Source organism: Podarcis gaigeae, assembly GCF_964106915.1.
Source record: "Podarcis gaigeae genome assembly, chromosome: 5".
NCBI classification, from domain to species: Eukaryota; Metazoa; Chordata; class Lepidosauria; order Squamata; family Lacertidae; genus Podarcis; species Podarcis gaigeae.
The window spans coordinates 45,942,165-45,958,048 of NC_139681.1; the positions used below are offsets into that span (position 1 = coordinate 45,942,165).

The following is a 15,884-nucleotide window of genomic DNA, read 5'->3' on the forward strand; positions in this document are numbered from 1 at the left end:
GGCCATCCAACCTTTGTTTAAAAACCTCCTTTGAAAGAGCGTCCATTACCTTTCAAGTTGTCTGTCCCACTATTGAATAGCTCTTACTGTCAGAAAGTTCTTCCTAATGATTAGTCAGAATCACCTTGTAATTTGAATCCATTGGTTTGGGCCCTACCCTCAGGAACAGTGGACAATAAGCTTGCCCCCTCTTCCATGTGGTAGCCCTTCAGATATTTGAAGATCATAGAATTGTAGAGTTGGAAGGGATCCCGAGGATCATGCAATCCAACTCCCTACAATGCAGGAATCTCAATTGTATTTCCTTTCAGTCTCTGCCCAAGACATACCCAACTCCCTCAACTATTAAGAAGTGTATTTTTGGCTGCCATAGCCAATAATAGGAAGTGACCTAGCATATTTCATTAAATGTTCTGGTCCTGCTCTGCATTTACAACAGTGCTCAGAATGAGCCAGTCATCTAGAGTGACACTGATCTGCAGCTTTTTGTCATTCCTAGGAGAGGCGAGTGCTTCGACAATGTGGGACAACAACGCTTGGATTTTCTTCTATGAAAACAGTACAGAAGGGGAGCCTCCATTCTTAATACAGGACTTCATCCATGCCTTCCAGCCAAATGCAAAGCTGATTGTTATGCTTAGGGATCCTGTTGAAAGGTTAGCAAGCAATATTTACATAGTATCAAAGAAATGTATTTTATTCTTTTTATTTGTTCTCATGGATGGTTGACAGCTGCCCTCAAAATTGGTAAGTTGAGAGCAGCATAACTCACCACCGCAACTGGACTCCATAAACACTCGTACCACATCATTGAATCCATTGTTTTTTAAAAAAACTTGTTTTTAATATGGCTAATACAATCTGGAAAGCTATAGTGTTTTTAGTGTAGAAATGGATTCTTTAGGAAGCTCTAGAAGAGAGATGGCTTACCTGTAGCCCAGTAGCCTGATGCAATCCCCCAAGACTTCAACAACATTGGTGACAGCAATACAGAAAAGAAAATTTAAAGTAGACATGGTACGACAAAGGGCAGAGAGGTTTGAACCTCTCCACCCAGCCCTGATGCAAATTGCCCCCTCACTATCAGATTAATCATTTGATGAGGGGCGCAGTAAGACACCTGCCTCTCCCTGTCAGCTAATTCATTTAGCTTACCTTAGGAAGATGTGTGTGTGCATGCGAGAGGGTGGAGTAGCCACACCCACCACTGGCATGTAGCATGTAGCCCTGGACCAAAGGACGAATGTTCCTTGTTTTGCTTAGTGTTTAGAATAAGGTGAATTACAGTCTCCGGTAGCTTTGACTTCCCATTCTGAATTAATTAATCACATTTTCAATCCTGATTTCCATATATTGGAGAAACTTTGAATGCCTTTAATTCTTGAGCATGATCTGGGAAAGAGTTAATACAGTATGCAATCTGAACTGATACGAGTTGTAAAATTGAACAAGTAAAACTCCCATAACAGATAATCTTTCATCTTGTTGACATTAGCAGAAATGCAGGTAACTATGGAAACCGAGAACTGTGTGGAGATCCCAGTTGCTTAGGGCAATTTCAGTGTGAAAAAGGCAAATGTATCCCATCTGCTATAAGGCATGGAAATAAAGGTCAACAGGTTTTCCTCCCCTGCCCAAGGTAGTGTGTACCTTGGTCAAGAGTCCACTCCAAGTTGTAGTGAAAGAAAAGGAAACACAGTTCTTCAGGCTTTGCTGACATGTACTCCTTAGCAGTAATATGGGAATAAATATTTTAACCCTCTTCACAGGATTCCACCGGCTTCTTAATATCCCTGTTTTTGGTGAGATATAAGGACTTGTTTGCCTTGTGAGCCAGTGTGGTGTAGTGGTTAAGAGCGGTAGTCTCGTAATCTGGGGAACCGGGTTCGCGTCTCCGCTCCTCCACATGCAGCTGCTGGGTGACCTTGGGCTAGTCACACTTCTCTGAAGTCTCTCAGCCCCACTCACCTCACAGAGTGTTTGTTGTGGGGGAGGAAGGGAAAGGAGAATGTTAGCCGCTTTGAGACTCCTTAAAGGGAGTGAAAGGCGGGATATCAAATCCAAACTCTTCTTCTTCTTCTTGTATTGCATGGTCCAATTCTCTCTTTTTAAAATGGTAAAGTGATTTATTTCAACAGTCACATGGTATTCTATTATTATTTATTCGTAACATTTCTGTCCTGCTCTTCCTCCTGAAAGAACCCATGGCAACAGGTACAGACAGTTTTATGGAACAATATAGCACCGTCTTTTCCTAAGGATTTAAGTAAAAAAGGCTTGATGATATGGTTAAGCTCTCATTAACTATATTCAAAAGACTTCTCATCATATGTAAAATGACAGATAATAGTAATATTATATTAAGGTCACCACATCCAGGCTTGGCATTGGTGTTTGGTGCTCTTACATCCTGGCAAGGCCCACTAGTGCTGAGGTCTGCTTTTTATAATTAGTTTGGGATAAATCAGAACAAAGCTTTAAATTTCAAACAGCCATTCCTCTGAGTATATAAATCATTATTAGGAGTGGATTCCATGACTTTCATCCTTTTACTGTTATGGCAGAAAGAGGTGAAACTACAAAGAACTTTGGACATCTGAGGAATGCAGGACAGCTGAATTTCGGTTCCCAACCCCCACCTGTTATTCCATTGGTTTTTTGGTCAAAGTATTGCTTATTTCTAGCTTGAAGTAATAACATTTGTTTCCTGGAAATATTTAAGTTTCCTCAGTTTACTAAAGGCATGCTCAGTTCTTTTCTTCTTTTGTGTATATTTTAGGCAGAGGCTAGCAGCATATATTGGAAAGCAATATATGTTGCTCTGCAGGCCCCAGGCAAGGATAGTAAGGGAAAATATCTTCTGTAATACTCAGCCACATCTTTTGATGTGAGCTTATGCACTCAAAGGCAGTGGTTTCCAAACTGTCCACACTCCACCCCGTGGACCCCTTGAAGATTGCCCAGGGTCTTGGTGGATCACTTAATTATTTTTTCTGCCTGTTGTAGCAATTGAAATGTGCTGTGCTAGATGCTATATGATTCTTAATTGTATTTTTATTGCTCTTTTTTCTCATATGTTGTACTTCATTGTATTGCAGTTTGAATGCCATAGGATTCAGATTGTAATAGAATAAAAATGCAAAATGTGAAACAAAAGAAGCAATAAAAGTACAATTCAAAAATCAATACTTACATTTAATGTGATGAATATGTCATCTTCAACTGCAAATCCACAGACCACCTGGGTGAAGTTTATGGACCATAGTTTAGGACCCCCAACTCTAAGGTGTATTTGTATTTGTGGTTCTTTTTCTTGGTTCTGTCAGCTATGATTTCCATGCCTTCTCCATTCCTACCACAATGCTATACAGGCATTTGTGCAATCCTTGAAAAGAAAAAGTGTTGCAAGGGAGCACATAGTTGTCTCCCACAAGTCTCATGGCACATATCTCCCCTTTTTGTATTTAAAAAGAAACAAGCAGGCTTCCCTACCACTGCAATACCACTGTTGCTTACTTTTGTGCAATGAGAATACTACAGTTGCAAGATCAGAATCTTATTCTGCTGCTGCAAAGATAGGCTTTTCTCTAAGGTGACTTGAGCGAGTCTCCTGCATCAGTTCTGTTCCCCTCTTCCCCAAGGCTTTAATGTGCTGGCTTCAGTTCCCAAGGAAGAGTCCTAAAGTTTCTTAGATAGTGCACTGCTTGTTGCCCTCCTGCCAGGTGTTTGAGAGAATGCCACAGGTTCATATCTGCCTGTTGAGACATTAACATATCAGACCGCTGGTCCATCTAGCTCAGTCTTGTTGACAGCGACTGATAACACCTCTCCATGATTTCAAGCAGGAGCTGCTCCCAGCTGTTATCACTTTTTGTCCTTCATCTGCCATTTTGCGGTACACAACAGGTTTCAATCTGTCTATTAAAACTAATGGAGGCATCATGTCTGTATTGAGTTCAATGGGCACATTGGATTTTTGTGAACATTTTATTTTCAAGCATTCACAAAAGCTCGAAGGCTTTTGCGAGTACTTGAAAATAAAATGTTCTCAGTGGAAATGCTTGGAAAACTCAAATGATTTTCAAGTGGAACATGGGGATTTTTGTTCATCTCTAACACAGTGGTGCTGGTTAGAACACAGCTGGAAGGTCAAACTCAGCAGACTGAACAAGAGAAACTCTATATATAGGAGGGCTAGCTTACCACATTTGTGAAGTAATACACATTAGCATCTAAAGAGAAGGGGAGTCGGGGTATAAAACTATTAAAGAGGCTATAATTACTTGCACCACTGGTTGAAAATAGCAACTAGTGGAATTTAGGAATGAGATTATTTTTGTAGGGAAATGATAACTTTTATCCCTATTTAAAGGTTCCGTTCATATGCTGCTTCTGATCAGCTTATACTTAGGGAGAGCTGTGGATTCATGCAAGATCACATGTTCTTTTCCTCACACAAGGGAAGATGTAAATCTTAAACTGGCTTATTGTGACATTAAATTCCTTGTAAGAAGTTTTAGTCATGCCATATTCAAATAAATGGATGAACTTATGGTTCATTCATTTCCCCCCTGTGAAAAGGAGGTACAGTGGGAAGTAGGGGAGGAAGTAAAATCTGATCAGGCTCATAGACTGTTTGCCTTGTCTCATTTGATTTGTGTCCATAGGCTCAGCCTCTTTCCAGATTAGTCATTTTTACAAAATTGGAGAAAAAGTGGTAAATCAGTTTCCAGTGCCATCAGCATTTCCTGCATCATGGCCACATATATAAAAATCAAATATCAGAATGTAAATTGGCTTTTAATTTCTTTTTTCTTTTTTGAAAGATAGTCATAGGGAAAACACACTACCGCCTGATGTGAATGTTTTCCTCATTAGAATTCTATTCTCATCAATAGCACTATATAGAATAAGAGCTGTCAACAGTAGTGCTCCCCATTGCCCAAGTCACCTCATGGCCCCCTGCATGGCAGACAGTGCACTGTTGACTTGATAAATATATTTTGTGGCCTCTGAATGTTAACAGATGGTAATTGTATGCAAGAGAGCTGGATGAAGTGGCTTTCTTCTGTAAATGATCTGGAAATGCTCTGCAATATGACTCTAATATTCACCAGCTGTTGCTTTAGTGTCTGTCTCATATCGTAATATACCCCTTAACTTGGGAGATACCAATTTTGTCCACTTGTAATGGATACAGTTTCCATTACAATAGATTGTGCTTTTTCTCCCACCACGGGATAAATCTAACCCTATATGTACTGCTGAATTGCAAATTCTTTATTCCTGACAGCCAAATAGCATAACTCTGCCTTGCCATAATGTAAATATTTGATGGGTGGAGTAAAGACCCACATGCTGGTTTCATCCTAACCTAAGGGAGGTTACATCAATATTATTGTTACTATTTATTTAATTGTTTGGAGGTTTTCTTTAGAGGAATGCTGTAGCGATGGAGAAAGAAAAACTAAGAGTCCTAAACTGGACTGGAGTTAAATGTGTGTTTTATGTCTAGAAAAGATGTGCACTGATATACAGCATTGCTTCCCCCTGTAAACTAATTGACTTCCAGTCATTTTGAGCCATGGAATTCTATAATGATGGATCACGTAGCTCAGCTGTAAAATATCTTCAGAGATATTAGTATTTGGCCAAAAGAGAATCTGAGTTATCTTGGGTGCTGGAAGAGAATACAATGGCCATGGTTGTGGTAATGCCTAGATATTCCTCATTTGTGCTATTCCCCTTAATATTCCAGCAGTAGCTGCAGTGCACATATTTTCCTTTCCTAGAATCTGCACGAACAAGGGGATTCATACAGCAATTTATTTAATAGTTTAAATTTAGGAATGCAACAGAACACTACGGCAGCTGAACTTGCAGTTGCTCTTCTGCTGCCCTAGCACTTCATGTGACTGTTGTGTTATGGCATGCCTGCTCACTCACTTTTTCTTTCCAATGCCTTTGTTTTCCTTCTCTTTTCCTTCTGGTATTAGAGAGACAAGCAGGCAGCTACCATGCAGCTGCATGTTTCCTTAGTTGTGGAAAAACACATTTCTGTACCATGACAACACAGAGGGAAGAGGAACAGTCACACTGTTGAGAGCTGCAGGCCCATGTGACCACCCGTGAACATTTATTTAAAGCCTGGTTCAGCCTTTCATTTTTGCTATCATTAAACAGCTTCCGCAAAATTGTTAACATAGGGAACACATCAAGAACCAAGTATTTATGCTGATAGAATTGAAATATGGAACTGTGCTTGAAAGAAATGGTTCCACTTTTTATGCTAGGTTCCATTTCCTCTGCAATCTTTTCTGATGAAGAGGCAGTCATGTGCACCTACACTTAATTGTGATAGATTATGGCAGCCGGTAACAGCATCAAGTGAGCCATAAGTAGCAAGAGCAGCTGAAATCATCATCAGCAAAGATTTGGTTTTTATAAAGATGTCCCACAAAGCAAAATAAATAAACAAGGAAATATCCTACAACTTATACAGATTTCATTAGAATATAAGAATCTCCTGACAAGGAGTTTGTGGACACTCCACTGTCTACATGGAGTTCCCTTGCTGTATCATAGTTTAATCACTAAACTGTGTAGGGTGTGCTTCAGACTTGCACACTCCCATCTCTTTTCCCCTGCATCTGGGAGAAGGACTTCCTAAGCTTTTCATTTTAATAAACCCTTTAGTTGGCTAACAGTTTTAACCTTTTCTCTGAGGCAGGGACTGTGGTATAACTCTAATCATGGTACGTCTCAAAAACATAGGAAGTTGTAACCTTGGTTTCTGAAGCTGTACTGCTTCAATAAACCATAGTCAATGTGAACCAGGTTCCCTAGTTCAGCAAAATCTTGCAAAGTCCCCCTCTTGGCCATGCAGAGGGAGGGGAGTTTTGAGAGCTCAAGGCTTGTGCATAAACTGTATTTTATCTGGACATACAAACATGACATATGTATCTCTAACAACTCTTGGGAAAATCAATTTCATTCCCTCTTTGGAGAAATGTTCTACCAAGAGAAACTAAGGCTGCAATCTTAATCCATACTTACCTGGGAGTATGTCCCACTGATCTCTGAGACTTAATTTTGAGTAGACATATATATAGGATTCTGTTGTGACACACATACATAAACAGACTATTCAGGAAAAGGTCATCAGAAAGGAGATTGATTTCAGTTAAGGGGTTTGGAGAAGGAGATAAGACCCTTTCTAAAGGTCATTGTACTTAACCAAGATATAGGCATGAGTTTCCTGTAATGGGAAAATTGGTTATAAGAATCTGATTGGTCTTTTAAGATATACTTTTTTACAACAAAAACAATTCACTAAAATATATAACTGATAGACCATTGACAGAGCATACTGTGCTGGGCATAGTTCTGCTAATATTCAGACAAGTGATAACAACAGAAAGCACACAGAGAGAAACATATTTGAAGTTGATTATAATAAAAATGAATGATAGATCCCCAGTTTTTTGAGGAATGTCCCTTGATATCAAGATAAACCCATAACAGCTAATATTTTGCTTAAGTGCAAAGATTAGCATTGCATAATAGTAATATAAATTTAGGGTTACCATATTTCAGAAAGTGAAAATCCGGACAGGAAAGTTGTTAAGCTCCCCCCCCCCCCCCCCAATTTTTTTTGAAGTTTTTGAGCTATTTTTAAATGACACTCCCAGCACGGGTTGCCATATGTCCAAATTATCCCAGATGTTAAAGTAATTTCCGCCCTATCACAATTATGACTAGCTTTAGTTGCAATTCTTATTTCTTGATCCTAAACTCTAGGGGGTAACTTCATCGTTATGTAAGTACAGAAAGCTGATGCCCTCCTATAAGATTTGATTTTAATTCTGAGACAGAATTTCATACTCGTGTTCTATTTTGGAATGGATATGTATTGTTGTGGATATGGATATGTTGTTTATTTTTATCTGTTTAACTTTCCTGCAATCTTCAGCAAGCATAGAGAAACTGCAGTCCTCCAGATCTTGTTAAACCACAACTCCCATTAGCCCTAGCCAGCATGATTGGTAGCCCATCAACATCTGGATGGCCACAGGTTCCCCACCTCTGATCTAGAGAATGTGATTAAATGGTGTTGGCAAGAAAGAGCCATCTAAATGAGCCGCATATGCCAGCCATCCTTTTGGCTCACTTTCTTGGCCACCTTCTCGCCTGCCTAACCTAGATAGCAAGCGCTATTACCTAGCACTGATGTTACTCAAGGCAGAAATTGCAAACTTCACCTTTTAGTGAGCTCTAACCTTCTTCTACACACACATTTCTGCAGGGAAAGTGAGGGGGGGAATGTTTATGTTTCAAAGTGCCGCATTTAATGAATCGGCTGGCTCCATCCTTCCTGTTTTTCTCATATCTTCCAGTTTCACAGCCAACTATTTCATGCACAGTAAAACAGGCGGCTGCCTAAGGCAGCAAAATATTAAGCACAGCCAAATATTCAGCACGGCTGTATTGTCAGTGAAATATAAGCTGGGAGTGGCACATTTTTCTGTTTGTTTTCATTACACCTACAGACAGAGCTTCCCATTCGTACATGGCTCTGTTGTTATAACATACCACACAGAGACACAGCAGTTAGTGAGACCCTCCTTTCCCACCTCTGGCTGTTCTGACATCTCTGCTGCACTCTCTTTTCCTCCTTCTCATGAAAATCAATAGAGTTTTTATTCGTCACATGAAAGGAAGTAGGAATATCTTTCAAAGTAAACAAGCTTGAAGCTGCTAGCAGGTGTTTTACCTTAAAACATCTTTTAAAACAAAAGATGACAGCGGGCTGAAGTAAAGTGTAACAGAATTCCAAGGTCAAAGTGGTTCCTAGGGATGAGTGTGACTTTGTGTAGCAGGCACAGGTCAGGGAAGGGGCCACAGCAGGAGGGAATCAACAGATAGTGAGACCAGAGGAGAGGTGGCTGAAAAAGAGTGTTCGGTGGACACTGGACTGGAAAAGAAGACCCTGAAGGAAGGGTATTTGGAGGTGAGGGAGGCTTGAGAGTAAGATAACTGAAGATGGGGAATCAAAGAAAGGAGTGACTAATAAGCAAGCAAGACTAATGAGAGTGGCCATGCGACTGGGATAATCAATAGAAAAGTGGTAGCAAAAGCTACAAGAATGGATAAGAGCAGCAAGGAATATAGTCTGCAAGGAGCAGTATGGGGTCAAGATCTGAATCGTGTGGTTCATATGGCTAGTTTGAGAGATAAAATGGTAAGTTAGCAAAGAGAAGACAAGTAATACTATTATTATTAGATCTTGTTCCTGTAATATTTTTTCTCATCTGGCACCCCTGGCATGACAAAGAGATGGTGGGAAGATGTTTGGGAAGTACGTACACTCCACTAAAGTGAGGTATTTGTAGGATTCCTTTGCCAGATAGGCAACTTGGATCAGCCTGGCATTTCAGTTTAATTTTCTTTGGAATGGAGCTGTGAGACTTCTGCTGGAATAAACAAGAAATTAAAGCACAGCCTTACTATACAAATAGCACTCTTCCTTTTCTTTTCTTTTCTTTTCTTTTCTTTTCTTTTCTTTTCTTTTCTTGCCTGGACAATAGCTATTGGTTTATTACTATGATGATGATGTTGGATGGCTTAGCTGCAATTGTGCTTCAATTGTTCCTGTGTTATTTCACTTACAGATTGTATTCTGATTATCTTTACTTTGCAAATGCTAACAAATCTGTAGAAGACTTCCATGAAAAAGTGGCTGAATCACTGCAGCTCTTTGAAAATTGCCTGGCAGATTACTCCTTGAGAGCCTGTGTGTACAACAACACCATTAACAATGCCATGCCCGTACGTACATTTCAGTTCTCACTTGATATGGTTCTTAGACAATAGAATTTCATGAAGCTGGTATTATCACATATTAGAATATGTAATAAATACATTACAGAATGGGAAAAAAACTACCAGAAAACCCCCACTATCTTCATGAACTTGTGTTTGAATCTGGTGCTTCATATGACAAAGTCTTTCTGCTTAAAAATAAATCCATCCACATAGAAGACAAAAGGCTGGATCTTCTTCTAAATTGGGGATTTAACTGCTTATCTTTGGTAAGAAAGAAGCATTCCATCAAGTGAGCACCCAGCTAGAGCATTAATGGGTGCATTCATGTACTATCCCCTTTCTCCCCTGTGAGGAACCTTTACAGCATTTGGGTCTTTGTAGTCTGGAGGGAAAGGGAAGTAAAGGGGAACATGATAGAGGTGTATAGAATTATGCCCGGCACAGTGAAAATGAAAATGGGGGTATTTTTCTACTTTGCTCAGAACATTGGTCTAGAACAAGAGATTATCCAATGAAGCTGAATGTTGAAAAGTCAGAAGTACTTCTTCACACAATGCATACTTAAGATAAAAAAATTGCTGCCACAAGATATGGCTTTCAAAGGGGATTAGACAAATCCAATGGCTGTTTGCCATGGTGGCTGCATGCTGCCTCCAGTATCAGAGGGCAGCATAACAGCTGAGGGAGAAGTATCACCTCCCCGCTGGGCTTCCCTGATGCATGTAGGCCAGGGTTGCCAACTTTTCTGTGTCCATGGGCACACTTGCAAACCAGATAAACTGTTGTGGGTACAATGGAAGTGCTGCAGCTGTACACATGAGCCCTGCAAGTATGCACAACACATGCACACTCACTTTCTCCCCGTCTCCATTTAGGCTTTAAAAATGTTTTTTGCTGTTTTTCAAGCCTAATATGGGTGCAGAGGCGGAGGTAAGAAGTTAACTTTCCAAAGTCTAATTTCGGGAATGGGAGTGCTCTGCTATAGCACATATGGTGACCCACGAGTATGTCACATTCCTGCAATAAACCTATGCCTTGCATAATCTCACATTGTTGTCTGCCATGGCCAATTCATTTGGAGTGTTTTCTTAAAACAATAATTTGTTTTTCATTCTTTTAGGTAAGGCTCCAGGTTGGTCTGTATGTTGTTTTTCTCTTGGACTGGCTGACAGTTTTTAATAAAGATCAAATACTAGTTCTCCGCTTGGAGGATCATGCATCCAACGTTAAGTTTACTATGCACATGGTGTTCCAGTTTCTGGATTTAGGTAGGAAATTTTCTGACCTTTCTGATTAAAGCACATTTAATGCATTTGCCCTGTTTTTCTAAGGCTTCAGCTTCAGCCCCCTTCCTAAATCTGCTCTCAGACAGTCCCAGGTAATTGCTCTGTAGTTAGCTCACATATATTCAAACTTAAAGAAAAACAAGTTGCTTAAATTTAGCCATTCTTTGTCTTTTAACCAAGAGATATGCTGTTTTAAATTAATTTTAATCCACAGGTTCATGTTACCTTTGGGTCACTTGCCACATGCTTTCCTATACAGATAGTATAAGAATATTGCATTTAAGAATGTTGCATGTTCATTGTAAGAACTGGGAGATGTACAGACCTATGAAGTAGTGCAGTTGCATCAAGTTATGGCTGCACACTCCCCCCCCCTCCATATGGAGCAATTTAGTGATTATCTCTATCAAAGATGGCCTTCAGTGAACCATTTCTATGTGGAAACTGATCAACATGAGCTGCTATGCTAAATAGCAGCCTTAGGTCAGGCTTGGGAATCAGGCATGGGGAACCGTGGCCCACAGGCTAAATTAGGCCCACCAGGGATTCTAATTTGTCCCATGAGGCCATTTTTTCTTTCGCTGTGTCCACCTGCTGTCATCTGTGGGTAAGGGAAAGCTGCAGCTGCAAAGGAACAATTGGGAGCATTCGAGTGTGGTTCCAATTGTTCCCCTACAAATGGGACTTGGGGTTTGGTGTTTTTTGTTTAAATGGCACCAGATGCAAGTCCTGCTGGGAACTGCTCCCAAGTGGAGCTGATTCCTGGGCTTGTATTCAGCTCCACCCAGATGTCAAAGTGGCCTACCTCTGCTTTAGATCATCAAAAGTTTGCAGCATGTAGAATATTTCAAAAGTGAATTGCTATCATTTTTGCATGAGGGTGTGCTGGACCTCTATGCATGAGTGACATAAAGGCTTCCTGACATCAGGAGCTCCATCATAAGAGGATAACTTTTTAGAAAAAAGGAGAAAGAATGTACATTCATGATTATTTTATGCTAAATTGTTCCAAGAAAACAATCAGCCATAAGGATTTATTCTGTTTGGATGAAGGTTGGTTTAGACATTTTAAAAATAGATGAACAATTCATGCTGCTTACGATGCAAAATGATTTAAGTGATACATGGAGGACGGAATCATCTTATGTTTTAAATGCAGTTAACTTTTAGGTATTTAAAAACTGTCTAAATGCTACAGAACATAACCTGGAGTAGAACAGTTGCATTAAACTTGTATTAATATGCGGGAATTAGGGTGTCGAGCTAGAACGATCCAGCACCAGCAGGGAATTATTATTTTTACATTGTGTAAAGAAAGAAAAGAACACATATTTACTTAGAATGGCTTGTACACTACAGCTTGCAAGTGGAACAGGAGTCACACTCTTCATGATTTCACATTGTCCCTTTGCACCAACATACCCAGGGTTGTATCCAATTAAGTTCTATTCAGTGTTACTGAAATTAAAGGCCCAAAGTTAATTATCTCCATTCTTTTCAATAGGCCTACTCTCGAGTAGGACAAAATGGCTAGAACCCCTATTTCTGCATCTCAAGCTCATGCTCCTAAGGGGCAAACAATGTTCTGAGGTTAAATGCATGCAAGCATTCAATATGCATGAATTCCCTTCCTTAAATAGTATGAGAGTGGGAATGTAAGTGAATGTGGCGATCACACAGGGTCCCTGGACGTTTAACGGTCTATTGATCCCTGTGCCACCGCTGTGCTCACTTCCCCACTGCCACCAACCTGTTACTCTCGGGTAAAACACTGATTCCAGACAGTTGTTAAAATTGAACCAAATAAACAAGTTTATTTTATAAGCATTAACAAGTTTATGGTTTCTCAGATAATATTCCTGTCAGTTATTTAACTTTAGTTTCTTTACCGGCCTATACCTTCCTAATACCTTCTGACTGATTATCAATTGTTTGACTCCTCTTAACAGATTCTCTCACTCTCTCACATCAGACTAGCCCAACCCACAGACTTATCCCCTCTGTCTCTTCTCTAACTCCAGACTGACTTCTCAACCACCCTAACTCTAACTCCTCCCCTTGGGTTCCCATTGGTTAGTCATTTTACAATTGGTTAACCCTTTCCTTATGAACCCAGTATGATGCCACACACCTAGGAGGGCAAACGCCACAGTGAACATAACCAGAGCCATTGTGCAAGAGAAGGGGAGAATTACCCCTTTCCTCACTTAATGGAGTCGCACTGAAAAAGGTCCTTAATGACAGCTTCAAGGCACATAATGGCAATGTTCTATCTCCACTGTTGGAGACAGCATGCTTCTGAATACCAGTTTCTGGGAATCACAAGTAGGGAGTGTGTTGTTGTGCTCAAGTCCTGCTTCTAGGCTTTCCACAAGCATCTGGTTTGCTACTGGGAGAACAGGGCACAGGACTAGATGTGCCTTTGGCCTATCCAGCAGAGAGCTCTTCTTCCTCAAATACGTTCTTTCCAAAGCTGCTATATTAGCCCTAGCAGTGGAGTTTCCATTGGCATCAATAGCAGTTGCGCATGGGGGATTTTTGGTGCATGTACAGAAAAGGCTAAGCTTCCTCTCTACATTCCATGGGGCTGTATCTTGCTTATACCTCCCAGCCGAAAAGAACAAAAGAACAACAATTAAAAAACCAAAATCTTGTATAGTAAATGCTTGCAAACATTTCATGCCATTGGTCCTACTAGAAGGGATGGTGTGCGCTTCAGGCACTGCTAAGAAGTCATGCTTCTTGTTCAGACAACAAGCTATAATGTCCAAAAGCCACGTTTATACATCTCATGTCACTTAACTTGGAAATGTTTGAGGAAATGCATAACAGAAAGCTATACAAGCATATTTTGTGGTTATCTTTTTCCTTTTCTTAATTTTACTACAGGTGCTCTAAGTGAAAAAGAAGAAGCTCTAATTACCAAAAGTCCTGCATCAAACACTAGGAGGCCTGAAGATCGCAATTTGGGCCCCATGTTACCTATCACAAAGGAAATTCTACGAGATTTCTATCAGCCTTTCAACACAAAACTGGCTCAAGTTCTTTCTGATGAAGCTTTTTTATGGAAAAAATCCTGATGGGTCAATTCCGGTGCCACAAACACAGTGCTTAGGATTATTTTTAAATCTTGTTTTCAGGTGCAAGCAATTGCCCACTCTGAGAGCAAGCAAGCCTACTGCAGTTAAATCTTTGTCTCCATGTTCAGCATACAATATGTCAACCAAGTTATATCAGATTTGCCATAGAAGAACATAAAGCTCTTTCAATGTCTTTTGTAAACTTTTTTCTCTCTCAGCAAACAGTGCACCAATAGCCTTGATATGAAGCAGTCTCGCATTCTGTGGTTATGGTTTTTGAAATGCCATTTTTAAGCTATTGTTACAGTACAGAAAGCACTAGCTACCTAAAAATGCACATTCATTCTAATTTTTAAGATACGTCTTGCATTCTTTTGAAACTATTCAAAACAGCTTTTTAACCATTAAAAGTTAATTGATTTTCATCTGGAAGTCTGTTTTTAATTTCAACAAACTCTTCAATATGTGTTCTCTTTCCCATAATAAACCTATTGAATCTGCCTGAGCTGTGTAACTTAATTCAAAACCAAATAACTTTTTAATGGATGATTGTGTTTTAGTAAGCCCAGAGAAGAATGAATCCTTCCCCTGTAACAGTGATCAAGAGAAGAATTTACTCCATGGTGACTTACTCTAAAATATTAATTGAAAAGAGGGCTGACTTTCAAACTGATGTAAGGATATGATCCAATCATAATAAGTTTACAATCAAATAAAATAAAAAGAGGGAGGGAAATTATAGCTTTGATTTTTGTTTGGTATAGTTATGTGCTGTTTCAATCCCTATGCAATATGGGTCTCATCCAAAAGCTATCAAAAGTACTGGGAGTTTGACTTACAGAGCAGATCTAGCTATAGAATTACAATATTCCACTGAAGTACACAGCCTAAAATCCTGATGATTAGGCCTGATGATTAGCTTAGGCCAGGTGTGGTTAATATTTTCAGCCCAAGGGCAGCATTCAAGAATGGCCACATACTAGGACAAAGTGGTTTGGGCCACCAAACATGCACTTGCTCTAACTTGTGCATGCATACACACGGAATAAAAATTCACCACACGTACTCATACACACACAAATTCATGCATACACATATTGAGTTGACTTCCCTCACTATCCATTCTAGACCAATGAGCTTTTTGATTAGCTCCTTGAGCCTTCCAGCCAAGGAACTGCTCAAGGTCCAAGTAATTCATTCTGAAGTAGTACTTATTCACATTATTTCCCCCTCCTGCATGGGAAGCCCCTATCTGAACAAGGGTTTGAGCAGTTTCCTGGGGTGTGGCCTCTGTCACATGCTAACAGCTTCTAGGAGCCACAGGTGAGAGTTGAGTGCAGGGTGGGAACCAAACTACTCCAGAAGGAGCACAATGGGTCCCCCACCAGAGGTACTACCCCTTCTCAACACCCCATATACCCTTCTCAATGGCTCCTAGTTAAAAAAAAAATCTGCATGAGAAAGAAAAGAAAAAGAAAGAAACTGTCCTCAGGAAGGACTCAGTGGAAGTAACACATCACAGCCCACAAAACGGTGCCACAGCTTTCCCATGGAAGGGGGGCAGGATGCTTATCTGAGATGTGTATCTGATACAAGCTGTTGTGACTGCAGTAGTAGAGCCAGTGTGGTGTAGTGGTTAAGAGCGGTAGACTCCTAATCTGGGGAACTGGGGTTCGCCTCTCCGCTCCTCCAC

At 40.1% G+C, this 15,884-nt stretch overlaps 1 protein-coding gene across 3 annotated transcripts in view; it reads left to right on the plus strand.

Moving 5' to 3' along the window:
- The window catches only part of CHST15 (carbohydrate sulfotransferase 15), a 72,241-nt gene extending 57,625 nt beyond the window's left edge, over positions 1–14,616 (plus strand). For 2 of the 3 annotated variants that reach the window (XM_083741404.1, XM_083741405.1), the window contains exons 5-8: positions 500–656; positions 9,672–9,828; positions 10,946–11,093; positions 14,001–14,616. In XM_083741404.1, coding sequence (XP_083597530.1) covers positions 500–656; positions 9,672–9,828; positions 10,946–11,093; positions 14,001–14,191 — 653 coding nt within the window. In that variant the 3' untranslated portion in view covers positions 14,192–14,616. Of the gene's footprint in view, positions 1–499; positions 657–9,671; positions 9,829–10,945; positions 12,771–13,263 lie in introns of all 3 variants that reach the window. The other variant, XR_014564933.1, reaches the window with a different exon arrangement.
- The last annotated feature ends 1,268 nt before the right edge of the window (positions 14,617–15,884 follow it).